Source organism: Acartia tonsa, chromosome 14 (assembly GCF_053477335.1).
Source record: "Acartia tonsa isolate MP-2025a chromosome 14, ASM5347733v1, whole genome shotgun sequence".
Classification (NCBI taxonomy): Eukaryota; Metazoa; Arthropoda; class Copepoda; order Calanoida; family Acartiidae; genus Acartia; species Acartia tonsa.
In genome coordinates this window covers 39016573-39044312 of record NC_137273.1, presented here as the reverse complement: position 1 = coordinate 39044312, position 27740 = coordinate 39016573, and the positions used below count along the sequence as shown (strand labels likewise).

The 27740-nt window shown below is 36.9% G+C and overlaps 1 protein-coding gene across 1 annotated transcript; it reads right to left on the bottom strand.

Moving 5' to 3' along the window:
- Window positions 1-278: 278 nt before the first annotated feature.
- On the bottom strand, window positions 279-5201 carry LOC145305462 (uncharacterized). Its single transcript, XM_080147080.1, has 4 exons — window positions 5081-5201; window positions 1256-2398; window positions 879-980; window positions 279-289 (listed from the first exon to the last, which is right to left on the bottom strand). Exons 1-4 carry the CDS (start codon window positions 5199-5201, stop codon window positions 279-281), a joined length of 1377 nt encoding a protein of 458 aa, XP_080003206.1.
- Window positions 5202-27740: the final 22539 nt, after the last annotated feature.

Genomic DNA, 27740 nt, shown 5'->3' with positions numbered 1-27740 from the left:
GTCTTCTATAAGAAAAATAAAATACAAAATTTTCATCAATCTATCTCTATCAGGAGCCAATTTTAAGGTATCAAATGTACATACAGACAAGGTTACAAAGTAAAAGAATAAAAAAACAAAAATTGGGTTCACCTTTTTGGAATTGAAATTTCTATATAAAAAGGAAAATGCACAAAAATTGTGGACATATTTGCCCCCCCCCCCTGCCCTTGTTGAATTGGATTACCTAACAATAAAAAGCCTTTTAGTCAAAGTTTAATTTTGATGTAAATAATGAGTCATGGTTTTCCTAGACCAAAAATTTGCTTTAGTATATTAAAGATACAAATAGCTAGATCCTAAGCATTGAATATTTTCATAATTTACAATATTTTAAATTACAAATTTTTAGCTAAATGTTAAGACAAAAATGTCATATATATTATACTTTTATTTTCTAGTTAGGCAACAACTAGAAGAAAAACATTTGGATGCAAAAATACAGTGCTGCTATGCTTTGGGGAGTCAAATTGAAGTAAGGGCGCTATAAATTGTGGGTTCACTTTCCACCAAATCTTGGATAATGCCAAATCAACTCATGGGGGTAACAAACAGTGTGTGTGTGGGGTTCATTTGTTTGTTTAATTTGTATTGCCATTGGTTAGGTAATGTTTGGTTAAATTGGGTACTAGGTAGCCCTGAAGGGGTTAAGCGTAGTAAACAAAATTATTACATCCCAACCCCCCTCCACCAACTCCATAGTTTAAAGTTATATAGGTACTCAATTCTAATTTCAGTACTGAATATGGAAAGCACCAAATGATATTTAGATCTTCCCTGTATCAATTGACCCTATATAAGCTCAATGATCATAAAATTTATGGATATTTGTAACTTACCTGCTGTTGATCCTGACGTTGAAGGAGTTGGTTCAGCATCAATTCCTTGTTTGTAACTGTCATGAGCTAGTGTTAGGTTTCCTAATTCTTCAGCTGGATTATCTAACAATAAAAAGTCTTATAGGCATAATTTATTTTTTATGTAAATAATGAGTCCCAGTTTTCCCACAACAAAGATTTGTTTAAAATTATTAATTATAAAATTACTAAGATTGACCAGTTTCATTTTAAAAGCAAAAATTTTAGCTTAAAAGAAAAGGCAAAAATTTCATATATATTTTGATCAATTGTTAACATTTAAAAAACAACTTCTAAGAAAAAAAGTATATGAAAATTATCTAACTATAATGAAAAAGATATAATTAAAAAAAACTTACTGGAGCTAGTTTCACGTCCACTTGGTTTCAACTGATTAATTTCTGTTATTTCATTATGGTGAAGGTGATTGAACTTTTCCATGTTTTCATCATGAACAATTAATGTTAAACTTGGTTGCGCTCTTAAAATCACATTTCTGCAGAAATTGTTGAAAACTCTCAAATAGTTTTTAGTTAAGATTACAATGTTATTGGCCTCATCCAAAAAAGAGTGATCGTGTAAATCATTGGGATCAATCTCTAATACTATTATGCTCATATTTCTTTTTATAATGTTTGTTGCCTCTTTCTTTCTTTCAGATTGTTCTGTTTCACTTTGCTCTCTAGAATGTGAATAGAATAGAAAACTATCTGTATCTGTAAGTTCAGAAACTGTTTCAGAAACTTTCTTTCCTCTACCTTTCAAGACCAGTATTACCAAAGAATTACAAGAAAGTTGTTGTATTTTTTTCACTGCAGAACTAATAATTTCCTCATTATTTGGATTCTTAGTTTCAAAATAATAACAAGTTTGCTTTGATTTTGGAATATATTTGTGAAGGTTTGTGTCTTCAGTTAAACCAGGAACACTTCTGATAGCATTTACTATTTTGTCATTGCAAATAAATATCACTACAGACACAGCCCTCAGAATTAGGTTCCTCAATACATCATTTGTCTTACTTTGATTAAATATTATTATGTTTCTTGCCTTCATGCCATTGAATGTTTGAATGTTTGTTATAAGAATTCCTTCTGGTTTGGTAATAAAGCTATGTAATTCCTGGCGAAGAGCTTTTGTTTCATCACAAGTTGATAATTTGATTATTTTTCTCTCTGTATATTGCTTTTTAAAAAAGGAATAAAACTTTTCTAAGTGATCAGGGTCCTCTAAAAGAATCACAACAGGCTCATTAAGATCACTAGAAAAATATTTGTTGATTGCAGCAATTGCTAAAGACGCATTGTCAAATTGTAAATCATTTTTATAGTAGAAATTAGTAGGACCAACAATATTCTTACAAGATACAAGATAATTCTTTGTTGTGTAACTTCGCTTCCATCCTATAGCATCAGAGGTATTAACAACATTTTCAGAGTTTCTATAGTTACTTTCAAGAGAAACATGTTCAGCATTGCACAAACTTTCCATCCATTCCAACTCTAAATCATGTAGAATGAGTTTATTAATTTTAAAAAGTTCTTTATAAACTAATGACTGCTTTCATATCCCAAAATGCTCTTGATTTGGAAAAAAAAGAAGGAAGAATAGGAGAGAGACAAATATCTTTGTTCCATGGGAGAAAAAAAGTTTCCCTTGAGGGTCGAATTATCCTATATAATATAATACTCAGATATAATAACAAGACAGTATTTTCACTTTTTTAGAGATGATAATTTCTTATTCTTTGAATTAGTTAAAAATCTTGGGTCATAGAAAGAAAACAAAGTAGCGGTTTTCGTCGAATTTTCACAGTACCTTTTCTCCTAAGTTTAGCCACTTGAGGGCAAATTTCCTGACCCTGCAAACGATCATTAGCATTTACCTAACCTAAAATAACCTATCAAAAGATACCGTGAAAATACAACACCCGCTTCATCGTTTTCCAAAATTTTATATCTTGAAGTTAAAAGCTAAGCCTACAGTTCCCATTAAAAGTTCCATCCAACAGACCCGAACATGCAGGTCTATGCCTAATAATAAAGATTAATGGCATAATTCAGAATTTAATAAACTTTTAATGCTTTATTATATTTTTTTTAAAGTTTGCTAGTGCATTAGGCTAACTACTACATTTTAAAATCATTTCATTATTGCCCTCCATCCTTTCGACTTAGAAAATAGACCTAAAACACAAGGGTGGGAGGTGTTTTAGACTCATCCCTTACCAATTCATAGAATAAACCTATTTGAGTTTAACATTTAAAAAAAAATATCAGTCATTGTGATTTTGTCTAAAAATCCTCATTCTTTCCTTGAGTGTTATTAGTATTTGATGAACCAACTTTTATTGTAATACAGTAATATTTTCCGGTTTGAAAGAAATTTTTCCATGGAGTATGTTTGGTTGGCTTAGGAAGTTCATCTATGAAAATATGAGTGTAATGATTATGTTCCTGGAAATATTTATAAATCAAGGCATATATGTTTACTTCTTGGGAACTTTTAAAAGTTATTTGATCCAGATGCTTGGTTGTTATTACATCAATATTTTCAAAATCTTTGAACATAAACTCTGCAACAAAGTCCATTATTGATACATCTTTTAGCTGTTGTGGATTATAAGAGGAAAGATTTAGGTATGCTAGCTTGCAAGTTGGATTATTTCGTGCAGTATACTTTGCCCTCTCTTGTAGAACATATGTTTTTCCTACACCATAATCACCATCTAGTATTAAAATTGATTGATTAGAATGCTGAACAAGTTGCAGTATGTCATCATTTTTTGTTATGTTGTGAACTAGTAGATTTTCAGTTTGCTTTGAATGTTCAATTGAGCTCAACATAAGTTTATTAATCTTTTCAGCATTATGCAATAATGTTTGATATCTCTTTGTTTGTTGAGTTCCAAACCCTGGCTCTTCAAAAAGCATTCTTAAATTGTTAGCTTTATGAATCAAAGAAAGAAATATAGTATCAACCATATGAATGTATGGATCAGGGTTATCATTAGAAAGATTGCATTTATGTTCTCTTAGTTGTTTTTCAACCCATACTTTCATATCAACCATTTCCTTTTCTCCCAACATGAAATTTTTACAATTAGTGCATGGCTCACTTTCTTTTCTTTTTAGTTCTAGATTAGGAAAGCAAAGTGCTGTTATAAACTTCCAATCTTCAGATAGAACGGGTTGAAACATCTTTTTGAAGACTGAAATATTCTGTTTACTTTGATTAGCCGCTTTTCTAAGTTTGCTCAGCTTTTTGGTTTGTCTCAGTTCCATGTTTACTATTAGTTTTGATTCTGGTAGAATAAGTAAGGAATCCATTCTTTGAGTGTTTGTACTTATGCAGCTATCGTATCTATTTTTCAAGTTTGACTGAATATCCTTTTCATCCTTAATGATTCATAAATATACATAACATCAAATAAACCTTATTTAAACTAACAATACATATTTCAAAGTAACAGGATGTCTATCTGTGTGTCTCGGAAGGATTATAATTATTTGGGAGGATGGTAGGGCCACCCTCCATACAGAAATTGCCCCTGGAAAAAAATGACCCAAAATTTTTCTTTTCTTTTTAAAACTAAAATCTAAAGGGGGGGTCAACTTAACCCCACCCACCACAATTAACAATAGATATGGCATAGCAGCTTGTGATAAAAAAGAAAATTAAATAAAAATGTTTTTGTTACTTTTACAAAAATACAAATGAACTATTCTCATTAGTCTTTAATACAAATTATTAAAATCTATCTCGTTTAGATATTCATTTTGAATTCTAATATATATTAATGTATCATTCCTTATTGAGAAGCTTATCTATATTCTCTGATGAAAGAACTTTAATCAAATCAACTTCATGAGGAGTTAAATTTGGATGTTTCTCTTCTTGTTCTTCTTTCCCAACTTTATCTTTAAATGTCTTCCTATTTATCAAGTCAAATAAAAAGTGAGATTGAAACTCTTTCATAACAAAAGCTTTGGCATTTAGGTTTCTAACTGCATTTATTATACTTTGGTGCATAACATCTTGAATATAATTGTTTTTAAGATTTTGATTTACAGTTTTTCCTAACAATTCATCATTTTCTGGCAACCCAATGTGATTTGGAACTGCTATGATATTTTCATTAAAAAGCCCTTGGCTACTCTTCAATTTGAGTTCTTCAATCTTACTTTTATTTTCATCATTCAGAGGAAATGCTTCATGAACATATTGTGTATCATAGTAAGAACCCTCTATTTCTGATATTTTGTACACACCAAGTTGTAGCTCACATACACAAGCTTTTGCCATCTCTACTAATGGTCAGCCTGTTTGAACCAATACCTATGAATAATAGAAAAACAAATAATTCTATAAATGATATGAAATTCGAACTAAAGTGTTTACAGAAGATTTTTAAATACATCTCACATTTGTTTCTTTAAAAGGCAGCAAGTATTAGAAAACGAGATAGAAAAAACTTTATTGATTGAGTATAATGGCAACTATCACATCTAATGTAACTAATATCAAAAGCATACATAGAATAGTTTGGAAAAGGTATGTTTTAAAAATCCATTTTAAATGGGATAATATCTTAAATAAATATCTGAATAGTAGTTACCAATTACATAGCGGAATCACCCCTCCTTTTTCAAAAGATACTCAACTTATTTGGAAATAAAAAAATTGGGGGGGGGGAGATTTTTTTTATCACAGGATGTTTCCCACCACCAATAAAATAACCTACAACCACAATATGACCAGGAGACATATTCCTTGAAGAGTAGAGCCCAATCGGTTCAGCGGTTAACAAGATCTTAAGCTTCAGACAGAGAAACGGACAGACAGACAGACAATAAGTTACATTCTATTACATCCTCTTACTTCATTTCTGGTTTTCTATACCTCTATGATTGACAACTTTTTATTTTTTTTATTTTATGAAATATTTTTGACAGATTTTTTATAAAACGACTTGCTTTATCGCATCAAGATCCTTGACAGATCTATAATGGAAATAAACGTCTATAAATGAGCTCGAGTCTTCCAATGATAAAGTGTTTATTACTCATAGTGCTATAATAAGTCTAATTAAACTCTCATTGACCAAAGCGATAAGCCCTTTATTGGGCTCAGTAATTTTTGTCATAAATTCACTTGTTATAAATACACTTGTCATAAATACACTTGTCATAAATATATTTGCCATAATTACCTTTGTCATAAAGGTACACTTGTCATAAAAACATTTGTCATAAAGGTATGTTTGTCATTAAAGGTACATTTGTCATAAAAATATTTGTCATAAAGGTACATTTGTCATAAAAACATTTGTCATAAAGGTATGTTTGTCATAAAAACATTTGTCATAAAAGTACATTTGTCATAAAGGTACGTTTGTCATAGAAGTGCATTTGTCATAAAGGTACATTTGTCATAAAGGTACGTTTGTTAAAAAGGTACGTTTGTCATAATTAGGAACATTTGTCATAAAGGTACGTTTGTCATAAAGGTACATTTGTCATAAAGGTACGTTTGTCATAAATTATGGTACCAAAAGTTTTATACTGGTACCCAAAGTTTATCCTGGTACCCAAAGTTTTATACTGGCACCCAAAGTTTTAAACTGGTACCCAAAGTTTTATACCTGTACCCAAAGTTTTATACTTGTAACCAAAATTGTATTTTGGTACCCAATGTTTTTTACTGGTACCCAAAGTTTTATACTTGCACCCAAAGTTTTATACTGGTACCCAAATTTTTATTCTGGTACCCAAAGTTTTCTACTGGCACCCAAAGTTTTATACTGGTACCCATGACAAATGTAATTTATGATAAATGTACCTTTATGACAAATGGTTTTATGACAAATGTAATTCATGACAAACATACCTTTATGACAAATGTATTTTTTGACAAACGTACCTTTATTACAAATGTTTTTATGACAAACATAATTTTATGACAAACATACTTTTATGACAAATGTTTTTATGACAAATGTTTTTATGACAAATATTTTTAAGACAAACGTACCTTTATGACAAATGTTTTTATGACAAGTGTACTTTTATGACAAATATATTTATGACACTTGTATTTATGGCAAGTGTATTTAGGACAACAATTACTGAGCCCTTTTTTGTATTTGTTTATGGAATTAATTAAGATTTCATTTCATTTTGATATTTGAATTACATTGAAGTATTTAATCTTGATTTAATAAACAAAAAATATGCGTACATAATATAGTAACTTTATGAAAACTTTGTTTCAAAAGAATTTGATTGGAGCGACACTTCCGTAGTGTTCAAATATTAAAACTAAAATTGTAAACAGTTTGACCCTTTGATGATGGTAATGTGAAAAAATATAATTTTAAAATCTCATTTAAACTACCATTAGTTATTAAATGTTCACTAATTTTTTTCATAAGTGATGACGGTGGAGGAAAATTGATGTGTTGAGAAAGAGATAATTAATTAAATAGATATGTAGTTACAGAGAATGTTAAGCCTTCTATCTTTCCTCCACAGAAATATAATGTTCTCAAGAGCATTACAGACCAACGAACAAAGTGAGTTGTAAACTAGTACCTTTATAGTGTCCTCTTTCTTGTTAAAAGCGAATTCTAAACGCCAAAGATATATGGAAAAATGTGAAAAATTAAAAAAAAAGCTAAAAACCTGCTAACCCTGCTCAGTCTGACCGCCATGGATGTTTTATAGTTAATTATGCTCATAAATGATGGGAATATTGTCAAAGTTTCAGCCTTGTATGTTGTATGGAAGCCGTGAAGATCATGTTTCTCTCAAATGGTGTCTTATGGACAGACAGACATTTGGAATCATAGAGTAGCTTTGCTACTAAAAATTACCATTTATGTATCTTATATATATTTGTTTAGTTTTCTCCGGATTTGTTCACAGTTTTAGGAGACCATAATAATTGCATATTCACTAACATCCCGTCATTTTTAAAGTAAAAGATCTGAAATAAATCATGTATTATTATAGATCATAAAAATAAGATAAAAGATAAAAAGAATGTACTAAGTAAATCTGATATTATACTGAATGATTCCAAAAAAAGTAAGGGTTGGTTTTTTTTCATAATGATACATCAAAAATTTAAAGTTTACCTACATTAACATGGAGGTTTTTAACTTTATATTGCTAAGGTTTAAAAAAAACTACTGAACAAAATGTAACATTTTACATGAAATGACCTTTTTAAAAATTAAAAAATCTTTTTATTTATGTTACAAGGAGAAACTTTATACAAAATTGCATCCAAAAATGTCTATTTTAGAGGGTAGGTTAATCAAAAGAATAACATTATTGCATAGTATTAAATCAGCTTTCCATGGATATAAAAATGTGCAATTGTAAGAGTAAATGCAGTTTTGTTAGCCCCAAGAAGCCTAAGACACAGACTAACAAAACTGGTTTGATATCATGATTGTACATTTTTATATTCTAAGCAAACTGGATATAATATGATACAATACAATACATGATTTTTCAGTAAAGCATAGGTTCTAATCCAGTGTATATGAATCGGTTTCAAATCCATACGGATTTCTATCTATCTGATATACGATTCAAGATCTAAATCTGAAATGAGCCCAGGAATTTTCCTTATAGCATCTGTTTTATGTATCACTATTGTAAAACATTGAGTCCTCAAGACAAGGTTTCTCAGCAATGGTTGTTCATCATACTTTTCCTCATTTTGGAAAATGATTGTGTTTCTTGCCTGTGCACCATTGAATGATACTATGTCTGTAAGAAGTATTGTTCCAATATCTTGGTTTATTTCCTCAATAACATTCTCGGTGTCAAATTGTTCAGTAATGCTGTAAACTTTATATCCTTTTTCTGAAAGATGGTCTTGAAGAACTTCATTATACTCATTTAATAATTTTTTTTCAATTTTGTCAAAAATTATAACTATTTGTTCTTTTGGATGATTCTTAAAATATTTAATCATCACTGCCTTTACTAAATCTACAGAATCAAATTGTTTGTTGTTGTGAAAATGATAATTTAAAGGGCCAGAAACTGTTTTGGTTGGATTAAGATATCTCTCTTTTATCACTTTATTATTACCAACGAATCCCAAAGCACAGGATACATTGAATACATGCTCAGAATTTCTAAAGTTGTACTCTAGCTTGATGAATTTAAAACCTCCAGAAATACCTATAAATAAGGATAAATTGTTTGTTTTTTTGTCTAATCTTATCAATGCATTAAGTGGTTTTTAAGGTAAAATGAAAAAAATATGATTGTATTATATCAATTAATTATTTATGGGAAACAATAAAATATAATTTATTTAAAAATGTAATTACCTAGATATCATTCTATTAATTAAAAAAATATCCTTTTATTCCTAATTTATCAATTATTTCATCTGTTGTTTCCTCACTTTCCACCTTCAGAGTTGCACAAACAATTTTCTTCAATTGTTTAATTTCCTCCTTAGATCTCGGACAAGGGAGTTCATCAATGCATATCAATGTATAATTTAGATGATTCTTTTGTTCAAGAAATTTGTCTATTAAATCAAAAATGTTCCATGGTTTAAATTCACAGTCATCATGTTCATTATGCTGACTATGGTCAATCAAATCATCAGCTGAGTAGACATCAATGTTTGGATGCTCTTTAAAATCATGTTTGTCAATGACATGCATCCAAGAAAAGGTCCTCAACTGCTCACAAGTTGGTTTATTTGATCTTACAGAAGATAGGTTAACGTAAGCTACTTTGTTTTTAGTATCTTGTGCATGGATAACAGCTTTCAATTTTAACATGTGAGTCTTCCCTGTTCCATAATCTCCCCCAATTAGGAGAAAAGGTGTGTCAGAATAAAAGACATCTTTTTGCTCTTCTGTTGGCTTCATTATTAAAGCGTCCATTTTATCTGGTTTCTCAATGAAGGCCTGCTTTTTAAGTGTGAAGAAACGCTCTTTCAATTTGTCACTACCCTTCTCTCCAGATATGATGCATGGTGTTTCTATGAGATTTGCTTGAGTAAACTTACTGAGGGAAATAGAATCTCTGTAAATTAATGCTTTATTTCCTTTCTCCTTTTTAATTTTACTTTGTATCATTGGTATTACAATAGATAGCATCTTTATATATTCAATTTCATGGCCATCATAACTTTTTAATTTACTATCATTGATAATTTCTTTAATCCATTTTTTTATTCCATCTGCTATAAAGATCAAACAATATATTGCTCTAAACCAAATCATATAGCCTACTAGAAATGCCTGGATGTACCATCCAGGTTTAGATAAATTGGTGAAAATAATTGTTTCCTTCTGTTATGATACATTATTGATATTGATTCTTATAAAAATCATCATCCTGAAACATTATTTTCAACAAAAAAAGGGGTTTTAGCTTTTTTGTTTAATTTTTCTATATTTGATTTTATTTTACCATCAAATAAAAAAATCTGTAAAGATTCCATTTTAAAAAATGTAATTCTAAACCTAACGCTAATGTCTCTGTGCCTTTTTACGCTAATCTCTACAATTGAGTGATGGACAGTAATAATATGCTGGTTCTCGAAGTCGTACGCAGACATACGCATTGACGCAATGTTAGAAGGGTGAAACAAATTTCAGATCTCAGTATTCATGATTTGAGAAAAATTCATCTTTATATCATAGCACAAATTAGATAATCCAGAAAGCATCGCTTAAATATTATGGAGAAAATAAGTAAATCAAATTGCAAAAAATAATAACTGAAATTTGAGCTAACCTTCCAACATTGTGTATGACCGCGTGCAACTTCGGGAAATGGCATTTTATAACTGTCCATCATTTTAAAGGATTTTAAGGGGGTTGGGTTGGTTTTGAATATACAACAATAAATACCTTTATAAATATTAATTATACATTCTCCTATTACATATTACCTATTGTTTCTAACAAAAAATAAACTTTTGTCTAAATATATGAAGTCCGCATAACACAATAAATTGTCTTTTATTTACAAAAAAAAGTGATTTTTAAATCTACAAAACTAAACTCTCCATAACTTGCCCAGTAATGTATTAATATCTTCAGAATGTTTAAGTATTTGATAGCTAGATTGACTTAAATGAATCTTATTATGGAGTCAAAAACTTTATTTTTTTACAAAGATGTCTACTAAAAGTAATTTTATTCTTTATACTATAAAAAAAATTCAATATTATATTATTCTAGGAATTATCTTTATTGCTTCTCCACTTAACAAAAGGAAAATTTGTCTACAAACAAATCTTGTTGCAGTTTAAAATATGTTTAAATTTCTGTCACAAATGTAACCTCTATTATGGCTGAGTGGGCTAAGGCGTTATTTTAATTTTTTTCTCTTCATATTTAATTCATATCTTAAAACTCAGGATCGACTCTGCTTAAGGAAAAATGTGATTCAAATCAGGTTTTTCAGATATTTTTTTCAATATACATATCCTTTTCCATTAAAATGCTTATATCATAGGAAACCCAGCAGCCAATGCAACATGCAAAATTTAAACTGTTATAATTAAATTTAGAATATCAACTTTTCAAGTAATGGTGAATTTTTCTCATATCATGAAAACTGAAATCTGAATTTGCGTCACCCTTCAACATTGCATATGAATGCGTATGACTTAGAGAAACGACATCTATAAAATCCATCATAAAATATAAATATTAACATATTCATAGAAAAACATATTTTCTGTATATGCATTAAAAAGCATTTTGCTTCCAAGCTTCTATATTAGAATTTTTAATTATTCGCTTAAAGTTTGGATTAAAATTCCTTTCCTAAATAGCGCATGGGTTAACACGCTGGTTTGTCATCCTTAAAATCCAGGTTCTAGTCTTGCTATGTTACACATTTTTTATCCAAAATTCCGTTGACAACAAATTAATCTTTCCTTATTACATATCAATTTCACGAATCGATTAATTCATTTATGAATCAAAAATATTTCAAGGGGGGTGGAGAGGGGAGAGTAATATAAAAGTTATTTAGCATCGTATCATTAACAATTATTATATAACACCGGCTTTAATCTCAAATGATTGTACATTTTTATATTCATAGAAAACTGGATGTAATACAATGCATATATATATTTTTCAGTATGGCTAAGAACCGGTTCTAATTCGGATTCGAAGCGATACTGGAATATTAAAATGAGAATGTATTTAGGGTCAGGGAATATCAAATACAAATTTTATTATGTATTATTAAAAAAATTGCACTAAAATATGAAACCTGCATGCCTTAGTGTTTTACACTCTAGCTTCCCATTTCTAAAATCCAGGTTCTAATCTGACTGGAAATCCACAAAAAAATTTCTCAAAAATTATGTGGACACTAACTTGATCATTTACTAAGCATATTTGCGATTACTTTTATTTAATGAAATCTTCCAATTTTTAACATTTACAAAACAGCCTGCTTTATTGCATCAAGATCCATGACAGATCTATATAGGAAATAAACGTCTATAAATGAGCTCGAGTCTTCCAATGGTAAAGTGTTTAAAACTCATAGTGCTCCAATAATCCTCATTAAACTCTCATTGACCAAAGCGATAAGACATTTATCCTATTTTTTATGGAATGAATTAAGTTTTTCACTTCATGTAGATATTTGAATTACATTGAAGTATTTAATCCTTATTTCATAAATAAAAAATATACGTTCATAATAGAGTAAATCTAAGAAAACTGTATTTTAAAAGAATTCAATTGTGGCGACACTTCCTTTGTGTTAAAATTTTAAAACTAAAATTTTAATCATATTAACCCTTTGGTCATGGTAATGTGAAAAAAAATATAATTGAAAAATCTTTTTAAAATCATTTAAATTAATAAATATTTACTTCTTTCTTTTAGATAGTAATGGCGGGGGAGGAAAATTGATTTATTGAGAAATAGATAAATAGATATGTACTTATAGAAAACTAGCCAATAGCGATATAGTTATATTGAGCCAACTCTAGTATGTTATGTGGACACTACCTTGATCTTAATGAGTTGAACTAAATAGAAGAGAATCAACAAACCTTGAAACCATAATGGTTGTCAAATAGTTTTTGTACAATTTTTTTATTTGAAATATTCATGAAGTCATATCTAAACAATCTTTAAAATTTCTCAGGGTGGTTATATACTATTATTATTAACAATAAATTTTACTCTAAAATGGCAACCCTGAATAAAAGTGCAGAATAAAGTATAAACCATACCTTGGAACAAAAGACTCGGCCATTTCAAAATATAGCCCATTTACGATACTTACATTGTATTGTTTAAATTTGCTGATATAATATAGTACTGGTGTGGTTTTGTGGGTAAAGTTTGACGTAATTTTTTTTTATTTTTAATAACTTCATATAGAGTTCCAGTTCTAATCCCCGCGAAAAAAACTTAAATCTATTAACTATATATATCCCATTATATAAAGTAATAAGCTTTTTTTTTTATCTGCAGGAAAGGATCTTCTAACTGCTAAACCGAAATATTTTCTTTACAGTGAAGCATCCAATAGGTCCAGAGAAGGTTTATAAATTTTTTATTGCTTTTTATCCTCTTTTAAGAAGTATCCCCAAAAGTTAAATTTTAAATGATGTTTACGTAGTGCGAACGTCGCCGGTTCAAACCTACGACATGACTTATTTAAAAATTCCAGTTTAATTCCCTGCAAATAATCTAAACTTTTATAGATATCATCCATATAATAAAGTAACAGGATGTTTTTTTGTCTGTCTGTTTGTTTGTACCAAAGAAAATGCTAACCACTGAACCGATATGGTTCTCTTTTACAGGGTAGCTTATCATAGGTCCTGGGAAGGTTTTCCCACGAAAAAGATATAATTTTTAAAACTAAAATTAAAAATAGCAGATGGTTGACTACCACCCCATCCCCCTCCCCCCCCCCAAAAAAAAATAATAATTCACACCTTCAAAATCCCTCCCTCTCTCTCTCTCTCTCTCTCTCTCTCTCTCTCTCTCTCTCTCTCTCTCTCTCTCTCTCTCTCTCTCTTTCTTTCTCTCTCTCTCTCTCTCTCTCTCTCTCTCTCTCTCTCTAGATTTCAAGGTTTAATGATTCAAAATGATGTAGGGCAACGGTAGACGGTTCGAATCTTGTTGAAAATAATTTTTTTTTAATTGCTTTTTAAAAAAGATTTTGAGTGATATTTCAAAATTAGTTTTATTTTATTCTTTATCGACATTGTTTACAATGTTAGAAAAATATTTTTTTTCTTTTGATCACTGAAGTGGTTTTGATCTGATGTGCTTCAGACTGCTGGGATAAAAATTAAACAATGATATTAACCACTAAGCTACAGAGGATATCATTTTGTTATGGTCAATTTAAACAATTATTAAAAAAATCTAAATATTGTCTATATTGCCTCTGTCAATGAACATATTTGGTTGCCTTCAAGTTTTCCTCTCTTTCTCTCTCTCTCTCTCTCTCTCTCTCTCTGAGTACATCTTAAAAATTTTTTGTACAATATGTTGTTTATTGTGGTATGCTGGTCAAAGCACTGGCTATCAGATATAGAGATCATGCGTTCTATTCCTGGTGGTGTTAGATTTTCATAATTTTTTTCAGTTTATTATCGTATGTCAGTAATAATAGATGTAAATAATTTTTTTCAGTTTAATTTCTTTCTCTCTCTGTCTGTTTCTTATTAATTTGAAGAAAATATAATGTCTCCTGTGGTATGGCAGTCAAAGTCCTGGCTTCCAGTTATGACGATCATGCGTTCAAATCCTGGTGATGATAGATGAGATATTTCAGTTTATTATTTCTTTTCTCTCTCTCTCTCTCTCTCTCTCTCTCTTTCTCTTTATCTCTCTCTCTCTCTCTCTCTCTCTCTCTCTCTCTCTCTCTCTTTCTTTCTTTCTCTCCGTATCCTATTAATTTTGAAGAAAATATGACATGTCTTTTGCTATGGTGGTCAAATTGCTGGCTTCCAGTTATGATGTTCATGCGTTCAAATCCCGGTAGTGATAGATGTGATGGATATTTATTACTTTATTTTATTACTCTAGCCGCTATGCCCATAGAGGCTCTAGGGGTACGTAAAATGTTTTCTTTTCAATCTATGTTAAGATTAGCTGTTTCAGCTAGGCAGTGCTAGTTATATTTATTGGATTTTTGTGATTTCTCTTGGGAGGGTGGTGGTACCCTCCCCAAAATAGCTATAAACCTTCCCAGGACCTATGAGAAGCTACCCTGTAAAGGATATTCATATAAGTTCAGTGGTTGGCAAGATCCTTCGCTATAGACAAAAAAACCTTACTACTTTATATAATAGGATTTCTTTTCTCTCTATCTCTCGGTTTCTTCGAGTATTTTTTTAATTTTCAAGAAAATATGTTTTTTCTTTTGGTATGGTGGTCAAAGTCAAAGACCGATTATGATGATTGCGGGTTCAAATCCCAGCGATGATTGACATGATTAATTTTTTCAGTTAATTATTTCCTTGTCTATCGTGTCTTATGGATGCGAGTTTGAGTCTGACCAAAAACAAATTTATATTTTAAGTGACTGTTGGTACAATGTAAATCTTTAAAAATATTTTTTGCTTTACCATATATTACTTATTATCTCAGAGAGGGAAAATGATACTTAATGTTTGGGTAGTTTTGAACTTATAACCTTCTGACTTGAACCGATGCAAAACTGGACCCTCATCTCTACCTCTGAGCTAAGATGACATTTATGAAAATGAGTGAATTTTTATAGTACACTATAAGATTTCAGTTTTTCTTTACCTTGTCTTTTATCACACCTGACAATTGGTCTCCTTCATAGCTCGATTATAGAATGTTGGTTTCCTTATCCGTATGTCGCGGGTTTGAGGCTCTCCAAGAGGGGCAGGGATTTTGTTGTTGATCAAAATTGGGTGTTTCTGTGTAGTAAAAGTTGTCGCTAATATAGGTATTAAATAAAAGCATATTTGTGCTAATTATGGAATTAAGTGAATGCGGTTGGGGTGTGTAGAAACAACAAAAAAGTTCAAAATCAGTAACATCCGAAATTATAGAATATCTTTGCTTTTGAAAACAATGCTTTAACCCTTAACGGTCGGGGGGGGGGGGCGTTGAACGCCCCCTTATCCGGTTTTTTCTATCTCATTTTCTGTGTGTGAAAGATAAAGAGCCCAAACTGCTTGACTTTTTAAGTGTGGGTATGACACATAACTGAGAGTTGGAATTTTTTAATATCTCCATCCTGGCGGGCACAGTATGCCAGCAAACCTGGTAGGGTCATCCAGGTTAAGAGCAAAAATATTTTTTTTTGACTTAAACAAAGCATTTTATCTTACCAAAATACTAAAATATCCTCTAGTAGTACATCCTCATATCAAGTACAGGTGTTCAAGTCAATTTCAGGTTCCAGGTATGATCCTGCAGGTCCTGATCCTCCAGGTCTCCAGAAATCTTTAAAAGGCTCATATGGCCGCAATTTTTGACTTAGAGACTTTAAATTTTAATCTTAAGCTTTTCTTACATGTCTACGTAACGTAATAAAATTTCATAAAGATCCGCGGCCTTTTTCCCGCCGACCGCTGACTGCGGCGGCTGGCAGCTGCCAAGTACAGCTGCGGCCGCTGAAATTTATATTTTGATATATATAAAATTTCTTCTAGCTTCAAAAATAAAAATATTACAGCCGTTTGAAATTTTTAAGTAAAAAAGGACCTAAAAACAATGGTTGTTAAATAAAAGGGTGAAGGAAGCGAAAATTGACTTTGACTTACTCTAGGTCGGAAATTCATCATAACACAGGGGACTTGCACAAAAATTGTTAGCTCTCTAGCTCTAATAGGAACTGAGATAATATGGGGGCGTTGAACGCCCCCCCCCCGACTGATTAAGGTGCGGCAAGGGGCCCGACTGTTAAGGGTTAAAGGACTGTCTGTAACAAAAATGAATTTAAATTTACAAAATCTAACCAGTATTATATTTATTCTTTTTTGGTTAGGCCTCCAGGTCCAGACGCTGAAGCCTCCAGTTAGTTTCTAGACAGGTGGAAAATTTGAGAAAATCTGTGTGAAGAGTTTAAAGTCAACTTATAAAACAAAAAATGCGTCTTTTGGGATTTCATAAGTATATGTGAAGAAAAAATTGCGGACAGTCCTTTTAAGTGTTAAAAAGGTTAATAAAAATAAAAATCAACGTTTTAAATATATTTTCTTCTAGAATAGCTTTTAAATATTTATGTTTATCAATTTCTAAAATCTGAGACCTTTTAAAACTGTGCTCATTATCATATTAAATAATAGTTATTTATTGCATTGGTTTATAGACAGCTTTCAGTGGACATCCAAATAAAAAATAATGAGATTAAAACCAGTTTTGTTAGCCTGGACAGGCTGAGGGCCAAGAATAAAAAGCTGGTTTTAAGTTTATGATTTTATCTTAAAATTAGTAGAAAATTGTTTGTAATATGATGCTACACATAATTTCAGTATGGCTGAGAACTGGTTCTAATCTAGCAGATATTATTTCGAACACTTACTATATGAATAACTAGATTAGTCATAATTAATCTCTATTTCATCCCTATCATAACAAAGCAAAATATATTTATTTTGAATATGACAGATAGACATCCTGTTACTTTTATAAAAGGATAGATAATCATTAAACAAATTATATGATCATAGTGTTTGATTCCTGAATTAATATCTTCATTCCATAGAATAAATTTACTGCAGTTGTTACAAGGTTTGGGCTTGTGTTCATTGGCATATTTTCCCATATTTTTCTTTGGTGCAGCCAAACAGGCAGCTTTAACAAATATCCAATCTGACTTGACTTCTGATTTCATAATTTCTAGTCGCTTTCTAGCCTGTTGTGAAGCTACATATAAATTTTGTAAACAATTTTTCTCCTTTCCTCTTTTTGCCTCAATATTAATTACAAGTCTGTATTTTGGCAAAAAGACCAAGATATCTAATTCATATTCCTTTATGTAACCTTTAAAAACAAATGACTTTAAGCCTAGTACTCTAAGAGAATTAACAATCCCTTGTAGTAGCACATCTTCTAAATAATTATTCAGGTGCTGATGCAGAGTGTTAGCTGAATCAATTAAATCAGGCTTTGTAACAATATCATATTGGATTGGTATTTTTATAACATCATTGTGGTTCTCAAAACAGCACTCTCTATTGTTTTGCCTAAACTTTTCAAGTTCTTCTTTTTGTTTCACATTTACTTCTTTGTTGATTGGTTCTTCTGATATTTTACTGAGACCCAAATTGTATTTACAACTACAACTTAAATTAATGTTTGTGGATATTGTTTGGTTGTTATCAAAGCTTGTTGAGTTGGTTGCCTTGTTCCAGGATGCAGTTTGGATGTTATTAATAGGGTTTGTAGTGTTATCAAAATTAAAGGTTTCTGTTTCACTGTTGTTAACTGGGTTTAAAGTTGTGTCTAAATTAAAAGCTTCTGTCTGAATATTCTTACAAAGGTTTGAATTAGTATCCATGTTGAAGGATTCTGTCTGGTTGTTATTATCATGGTTTGAATTGGTATCAATGTTATAGGATTCTGTTTGACTGTTGTTAACAGGGTTTGAAGTTGTATCCATATTGCAGGATTTTGTCTCATTATTGTCAACAGGGTTTAAAATGGTATCCAAATTAAAGGATTCTTCCCTACTATTGTTACTAGGGTTGGAAGTGGTATCCAAGTTGCAGGATTCTGTCGGACTGTTGTTTATAGGATTTGATTTGGTTTTCAAATTAAAGAATTTCATCTAACTGTTGTTAACAGGGTATGAAGTGGTATCCATCTTACAGAATTCTGTCTGACTGTTGTTGATGGAATTTGAAGTGGTTTTCAAATTCAGGAATTCTTTATTACTGTTATTGATGAGTTTGAGGTGGTATGCATATCCATTATCTATTTTATCCATCTATTTTACCCAAGAGTTTATGAAGAAAAAGTATATTTTTAGTTATATTTCTTGATGGATAGGGTTTTCTTAGAGTTTCACAAAAATGCTTGGTTGTGTAAAGGAATCACTGAGCTGTACAATGCCATTACCCTGTAAAAAAAATAATCATTATTACAACTTTTATGTAAGGAAAGCCTTTCTGTCTATCCTATAAGAATTTCGGGTATAGTCCTTTCCACGACATAGCTCCATAAGGGGCGATTAGTCGTATTTTTTAAAAGTCTTTTTATAGGTTATTTTAGGTTAGGTTAGGTTATATTGTGTTAGGTGATTGCCCCACAGGGTTAGGTAATTTGCCCCGCAGGGTTAGAGCCCCCCGCAGGGGCTAGAAATAGGAGAAAAACTACTGTGAAAAATACGAATAATCGCCCCTTATGGAGGGATGTCGTGGAAAGGACTATACCCAGAATTTCTAATAAATTTCTAATAATTTTTCACCATAAAAAAATATTTAAAGGTTTACAAAAAAGTACTTGTTTTTTGAAATGTTGTTAACAAAATATTAATGAACTAGGACTAAATTACAATGACAATTTGAAGGTTGATAAAATAATTTTAAATGTAGTATAAGTTTAGGGTAAATTCGTTGTCACCTTTTTTTTGAGGGGGAGGGGTTGAAGGGGTAGCAAAAACCCAAAATTTGGGTGTTAAATGTAAAACAAACAAATTTTTAAAATAATTTTTTTTTTTTTGGGGGGGGGGGCGTAAGAGATTTAGGTGAGGATAAATTCCATATCCCATAACCTCTTTAACCCCTCTGCCACTGGACAATGACATCCCTGTACGTCGTCCTGTACATTTTAAGTAATTGGTAATTTAGAAAAATATATTTGACCTTTCAACCCTGAGGACTTTGTTGCCAGCCAATTAGTATCTAGCTTCAGATAAATAAATTTTGTTGAAATAATAACCTTTATGTTATGAAGAAATAAGATACGATGAGTAATTAATTTCTATCTAGAGTAAGTAGGTTAAATTATACTTTTTCCCATTAAAGTAACCCCCTGTGTATTATATAATAATAAGTATGGTCATTTTAGTTTTTTTTCTTGTAGATATTTTAATAATCTGTGTAGGTCAATAACTGTAGTTTGGTTGCAACACAAAATAACGGGACGTTGCCGTTCCTGCAACTGGCAGAAATACAGTGGATGTATTTTTGTCAAAATTGTTTGTCTGGATGTAAATTCGACAGTAATTTGCCATATATCGTAGGTACCCTGACAAATATACATCTAACACAGGCATTTAAACATCCAAAATTGTCAATTATACATCTATTTCTTGCCAATTTCACATCTAAATTTTTTTATATGTCATAAATACATCTTGTACATTTTTATCAATAATAAACAATAGTAAACTGTATAGTAGATATTTATACTACAAGAATATACATAATTAATACATTAGATTATTGTTAATTTAAAATCTTTATTCTATAATTTATTCCTTTTTCCCTGTTTACCAATTTCATAACCTAAATCATTACCACATAACATCGACAATTTGTACAATATTTTACTCAAATATTAAACTCTATTGGCGGTGAAATTGTAAATGTATTTATACAAAGAATTATGATAGTTTTCTTTAGTTTTTTATAATGTCTGAAGAGGAAACAATTCAATTATTTTATGTTGTTTGTAAATCAACAGGCAAACAAGTGCCTACGGCAAGCAGATTTAGCCTGCTAAAAGCGCCAGTTAAGACGCTTTTTCCGTGCCGTGTAGGAGTAGCGCTAGGTGCGCAGCCACGGCAATCGGATAATTTAGCTCAGACGGCTACAGAACTGAGTCTAAATTGGCAAGTGTAGCTGGGACAAGCCCCAGGACACCCAGGCCAAACCTACGAGACAGACAGCTGGGTGCTGGTCTCCTTAAGAAGGCAATGTGTGGCTGCGAAGCTTCAGCACACAAGTAAGCCCTACCACTGCGACGGATAGCAGATTTTGAGCCACAGGCACGGCAGGACGGGACATTCCCTGCCGCTGCCTCCCAGGATTCGAACCCGAGGCGCTGCAGGACGGGCCATTCCCTGCCGCCATTTTCGGGATTCGAACCAGCGGCGCTGTAGGACGGGTCATTCCCTACCGCCGTCACCCCTCTGAACCTTGCAGGACGGACATTCCCTGCTGCCAGTGCTTCCAGAATCACACCTAGAGCTCCTAGTGATAACAACACATAAGTGTGTATAAATGTCAACCAAGTGATAAAAATAAATATAAAATTGTTGACCCAGTGATAATTAATAAGCTCTAGTGATTCGAAGCTACAGTCTAAGCCACCATGGTAAGCGATACCACCATAGCTGCGGTTCGGCCACCACCGAAGTTTCTGCCAACCCCAGCCGAACGAGAGGCCCCCTTGTCTCAAGGGCAGGACCTCCACTTCCCCTGCCATGTCAGGGTGAGGTTTCCTACTCCTGACCCTGCCCAGCATGTACAGGTTGATGCCATGATCGATTCTGGCAACCGTGTACCAGGGTCTGCTGTAATTTCTGAGCACCTCATGCACGCGATGGGCGTGCAACGCATGTTGATTCCGGACAACACCCAAATCCTGACTGCTAACGAGGAAGGCCAGCCCCTCCAGGTAATAGGAAAATTAAAAGAGTTATATATGGCAGTCTCACACACCCTTATACTCCATCTATACCACGTGACTGTGGTCCAGAACCTCTCACACCCTCTGAACCTAGGAGGGTATTTTCTCAAGGAGTTCGGAACTAGGCTCTGTTTCGACATGCAACCACCTTGCTTGTGGGTGCGTGGGGAGTTTATCCCACTCCGTGGCGTCCCCATTGACCGGGAGACAGCCGAGAGAGAGCTAAGTTATGAGGGGCCTCTGCCAGGCCCCCTGCCCGAGCAGCCGCGTGTGGTTGAGAAAGGCACACACTGGGTGGACGCTGAGCTCAACGCACACAAGGGAGCTAACCTGCTAGCCATGGGGTTGCCCCCAGTGCCCAAGGTGCCGAGGGAGAGCCTGCCAACAACGTTCCCTGAGATTGCCAGCCCTCCAGAACCAATCTTCTCCGCCGACACCTTTATCAACGGCCAGCCGTGTCCACCTGGCCCCCTCTACCTGGGACCTCCAGCCAGTCCACCAGCCAAGCCCGAGTCCAGACCCGTCAAGTCGCGGTCTGATGTACCCGGAGCCACACTCAACTCTCAGGCCTCAGCCTCTCCCGGCGCCGTGCCCGTCAAGTCGTGGCCGGCTGCCTCCGGAACCATGCATGGCTCCGCTACCTCAGCCTCTCCGAGCGCCGAGCCCGTCAAGTCGCGGCCGGACGCCCACGGAGCCAAGGCTGGACCCAGCACTTTGGCCTCTCCCAGCGCCGAGCCCGTCAAATCGTGGCCGGACGCCCTCGGAGCCACACCTGTCTCCGACACGTCAGCCCCTCCAGAAGCCGAGCCCGTCAAGTTGCGGCCGGTGGGTCCCGGAGCCAAAGCTGACCCCGCACCAGCCACGTATAGGCTAAGCGCTGTCACTCCAACTGATGGCCAGCCACCCCAGCTCCGCACAGCCAAGCGGGTGGTCCTGCCTGGCCGCGGGGTCATGGCGGTCCCTGTTGAGCTAGTAGGCCATCGCACCAAGGATGCCATCCAACTAGCTGCCCCAGAACAGAGGTTTGGGGAGGATCTTGTTATCCCAGAGGGCCTGTATGCCCACAGGCCTGGCTCCGCCACTGTGTTTAGAGTACTGGTGGTAAATGAAGGGGAGATGCCCCTCTTGCTGGATGCTGGCCTCCCAGTGGCTGGGGAGCTGGTCAAACCTGACATTCTAGAGGTCTCTGATACGCCTCCCCCGCGTCTCCACTCGTTCCAAGAGCCTGCTGAGCCTCCAGAAATGCAGGAGTTGTGGGAGGCCCTGGAGATGGAAGACAATGAGTTCCTACGCAAGGACCCCTTGCTCAAGAAGGAGGTCTGGACTATGTTGTCAGAATACAGAGACGTCTTCTCCAATTCTACCCCCGGCTGCACAGATGTGGTTGAGTTGCAGCTGCGCCTCAAGCCAGGGACCCAGCCGATCCGCCAGAGATTTAGGGATCTGAACCCGCGGCAAGAGGCTGAACTGGAGAAACAACTGGACACCTGGCTACAGGAGGGAGTTATAGAGCCGTCAGACTCCGCCTGGAGCAGCCCCCTGGTGCCCATCAAGAAGAAGGACGGGAGCACCCGCTGGGCCGTCGACTACAGAGCCCTCAACAAGTGCCTGGAACTGGACAGCTACCCCCTGCCTAGGATCCAGCAGTTGGTAGAACGGGCTGGAGGGCACCGTGTCTACAGTGCTTTAGACGCGGTGGCCGCATACTACACCATCCGTGTGTCCGAGGACAGCCGGCCCTGCACCGCCTTCACCACCCCCAGGGGCTTGTATCAATGGAAAAGGATGCCCTTTGGCCTGGCTATGGCACTGTCTGTCTATTCCAGGTTTATTGCAGGGGTCCTAAACCCACTAGGCACAGCCAACCTCCAGTCATACCTTGACGACGTCCTGACCTTCCACCAGGATACCTGGGCCCACCTGGCCAGGCTCCGAGAGGTCTTGGAAGCCCACCGCAGGGGAGGAATCCGCCTCAAGCCAGCCAAGACCAAGTTGTTCCAATCCAAGGTGGATTATCTGGGCCACACCCTCAGCCGTGAGGGGATAGCCATGCAGGAGGACTATATTGACCGTATCCTGGACTGGCCAGCCCCCAGCACCCCCAAGGATTTGCTGGCGCTGCTGGAGTTCTTTGGATACTACCGCCTGTTCATCCCAGAGTATGCAGACCTCACCTACGAGATGAATCGGCAGAAGACGGCCAAGACCCTAACCTGGACGCCTGAGATGGAAGCCCAGCTGCTGCAACTCAAGGACAAGTTCCGCAAGGCCCCCATCCGAGCGCCGCCCAGGTTTGATTTGCCAGCGGTGTTCCAGCTCACCACAGACTTCAGCAGCCGCGCCATCTCTGCCATACTGAGTCAATGTCAGGATGGCAAGGAGAGGCTGATTGCCGCCGTGGGGCGCAAGACAACCGACCCTGAGACGCGCTACCCGTCCTGGAAGGGAGAGATGGCCGCCATTATGTATGGGATTCGAAAATTCCACGGCATCTTGTCCTACCGCAGCTTCCAGATCAACACTGATTCCTCAGCCTTGCTACAGATGAAATCACTGAACACATCCACAGGGATGGTGGCCCGCTGGCAGGAGGAGCTAGCGGCCTTAGACTTTACCGTCTGCCACCGGCCTGGCACCCAGAATACCAACGCCGACGCCCTCAGCCGCCGGGAAGATGCCAACATGCCAACGGCTAGCGCCGAAGAATTAGCAGAGCAGGCTGAGTATATCCACAACCTTTGCCAGCTAGTGGAGTCCGCAGCTAGCCGGCCCCCTGCCGCCCGACTGGATCCAGCTAGAGTATTGGAGGCCCAGACACAGGACCCCCTTCTGCTCCGTGTCCGCCAATGGGTGGCTGATGGCAAAGCCCCAACTAAGGCTGAGCTGCGTGGCAAGGAACGAGACGAGCAGCAGTACGCCAGCCGCTTCCCAGCCCTGGGGCTTGACGAGCATGGCTGCCTCACCACCACTGACCAGACCCTGACAGGGGAGAGGACAAGATACCTGCTGCCTTCGGCCCTCCAGCAGGACGCGTTCTTTCTAGCCCATGGGACCCCCATGGCTGGGCACTTTGGGATGGACGCGACTATCGCCCGCGTTGCCATGCACTTCTGGTGGCCCAACCTGGCCCGTGACATCCGTCTGATGGTACAGACTTGCCCTGAGTGTGTCCAGAAGGTTACCAAGGAGAGACTGAAGCAAGGGATCCACGTGCCCTCCCGCCAGGGGTATCCACAGCAAGTCCTATTTATCGACCTGGTGGGGCCACTGCCAGAGACCCCAGCTGGGAACCGCTATATCCTCACCTGCCAAGATGGGTTCAGCCGGTTTGTCAGCCTCTACGCCATCCCCAACAAGCGCACTCTCACGGTGGCTGAGACCCTGTTGCACCGCCACCTGGCCACGTTCGGATGCCCCCTGAAGATCCATTCCGACAATGGAATGGAATTTACCGGCCAAGTATTCCAGGAACTGGCCTCCAGGCTTGAGATTGGCCTGACACATCCACCACCCTACAACCCGCAGTCCAACCGAGTGGAGAGGTTTCATAGGACGCTCAACACAGGCATGCGCCTGTTCCTAGACAGAGACGATAACAACTGGGAGCCCCACCTGCCTGCCATCGCCTTCGCATACAACACCAAGGCCTGCAGATCCACTGGCGTGACCCCGTTCCTGGCCTTCTTTGGGAGAGAGGCCAAACTTCCGGTGGACATGGTACTACGGCTGCCAGAGACCGAATATGCTTCAGTTCCAGCCAACGTCCAAGCTCTCTTGCAGCGCTACTATGCAGTGTACGATGCCATCCAGCAGAAGGAGGAGGGAGCCATCCGGAGGAGCGCGGCAGCTTACGAAGGCACGGCCAAGTATGAGGTTGGAGACTTGGTCTGGTACCTGGCCCCCCGCCTGGTGCCAGGGAAGGCAGCCAAGATTACCAAGAGATGGACTGGCCCCTGGAAAGTAGTGAGGCAAGCTACAGAAGTCCATTATGTCATCAAACCTGCCTCTCCAGTAGCCAGGATCTCAGAAGTTACCGCGCATGTAGGCCGACTGCGCAAATACACTGGAGATGTGACTGCCCACCAGATCCCAGCAGACATCCAAGTTGATATGGACGGCGACGAGGATGCCACCGAGCTGCCAGTTGGAGCGGCGGCGCCCGCAGCTAGCAACCCAGGACAGCTCCCAGTGCACCAGCCAGCCGCAGCCGCCCCACAGCCTAGCAGCCAGGATCGTGACCCAGTAGAGGAGAACCTGCAGGAGCAGCCCAACGAACCATCGCCGCCGCCGCCCGCTCCAGAGCCACCCAGAGATGCCATCTGGAATCCTGACGCGGACATGGAGAACCTGCCAGCCAGCAGCGAGCCTGTAGGAGAAGAACCAGCCACTGCGATGGAAGAGGCCGCCCCAGAAGACGAAGCTGAAGCCATGTGCCCCCTGTTGATGACAGCCATCCCCATCCGGGTAGGAGCTAGGAGACCAAGCAACCTGAATCAAGCCGGCGCCCCCATGGAGTTCTATGCGCCCTTTGCCATCGTCATTCCCCCCTTAGGAACCACCAGAGTCCGCCTAGGCCTCCGTGTCCAGTTACCAGCTGAGGCAGAGCTAATCCTGCAGACGAGGCAAAATTTCCAGCGGCGGGGCTTGGCCGTCGCCAACCCACGCCTAGAAGCCAACCAGGAGCTGACAATGCTGATATCCAACCACAGTCAGACCGAGCAACGAGTGTCCCAGGGAGCCTGTGTAGCCCGAGCTGTCCTCCATCGAGCTGTGCCCCAAGAACTGCCTGTCCTGCGCAGGCATAGGCTGTCGTATCCCCAGGTTCAAGGCCTGGTGGCTCAGGAGCCACGCAACCCTTGAAGGGGAGGTTGTGGTAATACGACACCCAGACGGACAGTTTACAGAGTTGCTTCGCTGTGACTTATGATAACAAACCCCCTGCACTAATCTTATTATATCACCATCTATCTCATGACCGCTGTTGACCCCGCAACCCAGCGGTCAAACTGGCCTGCCTAGATGTGGGGAGGGGACTCAAACATGCAACTATCACGCGGCCCTCACGCGCTTATATAACCGGGAGGCGCTGCCTCCCCTTTTACCACCGCTGCCCCCACAGCCTGTCTACCGCCGGGAGCTAAGCCCTAGCGTCCCACACCCCCTTCAAACCTAACCATTGTTATAATCTGTTGTATATATATAGTAAACATTGCTTGTAAATATTATTCAGTTTAAATATATAATTTCTGTATGATTGAATCCTGCTTGTTTGTTTGGTAGAATAATTAAAGGCTAGGGCTCGTTGAATCCGAATTCGTTACCCCGTGGGCCGAGAACGCTCGGCTTACCAGAATATCCCAAAAAAGTTTAAAATTAACCCAAAAACACCAAAGATATGGGGAAATATGTAAAACATATAAAAATAGCCATAAATCTGCTAAATGACGGTATGACTGACCGCCATGATTGTTTTCTTAAAACGACAGGAAATTTGATTTTTATATTCTTAACTTAAAAAATTTGGAAAATTGGACCAAATACACAAGAGATTTGGAAAATACGTGAAAACTTTAAAATAGCCAAAAACGACGGGAAATTTAATTTTGATATCTATATCTGAAAAAATTTTAAAAATCGGGCCAAAGACCAAAGATATGGAGAAAAATGTGAAAAATACAAAAATAGCCTAAAACCTGCTAAAAAGCGGTCCGACAGCTATTGATGTTTTATAATTAACTAGCGGCTTCGCCCCTAGCATCTAGGGGCTTTCCCCCAAGAGGTTTGATCAAACCAATTTTTCGTATTTTAGATTTAAAATAAAAAATAAAAAATTTGGGGGGGGGAGGATTTTTTTTTTTTTTTTGGGGGGGGGGGGTAGTCGACCCCACTATTTTAATTTTTTTTTTTTTTTGGGGGGGGGTATTTTTCATTTTTGGGGGGGTTAGGGGTGTCCCACCCCCCAAGAAAATAGTTATAAACCTTCCCGGGACCTATGAGAAGATACCCTGTAAAGGAGAACCCGATCGGTTCAGTGGTTAGCGAGATCCTTTGCTACAAACAAACAGACAAACAGACAAACAGACACACAGACAAACAGACAGACATCGTTCTACTTTGTATTATAGAGGATTGTGCTACTTAATGATAGGAATGTTGTCAAAAAGTTTTATTTTTCTATCTTTTATAGGAGCTGAGTAAATCCATTTTCCTCCATAGCGTTACGGACGGACTGACGGACA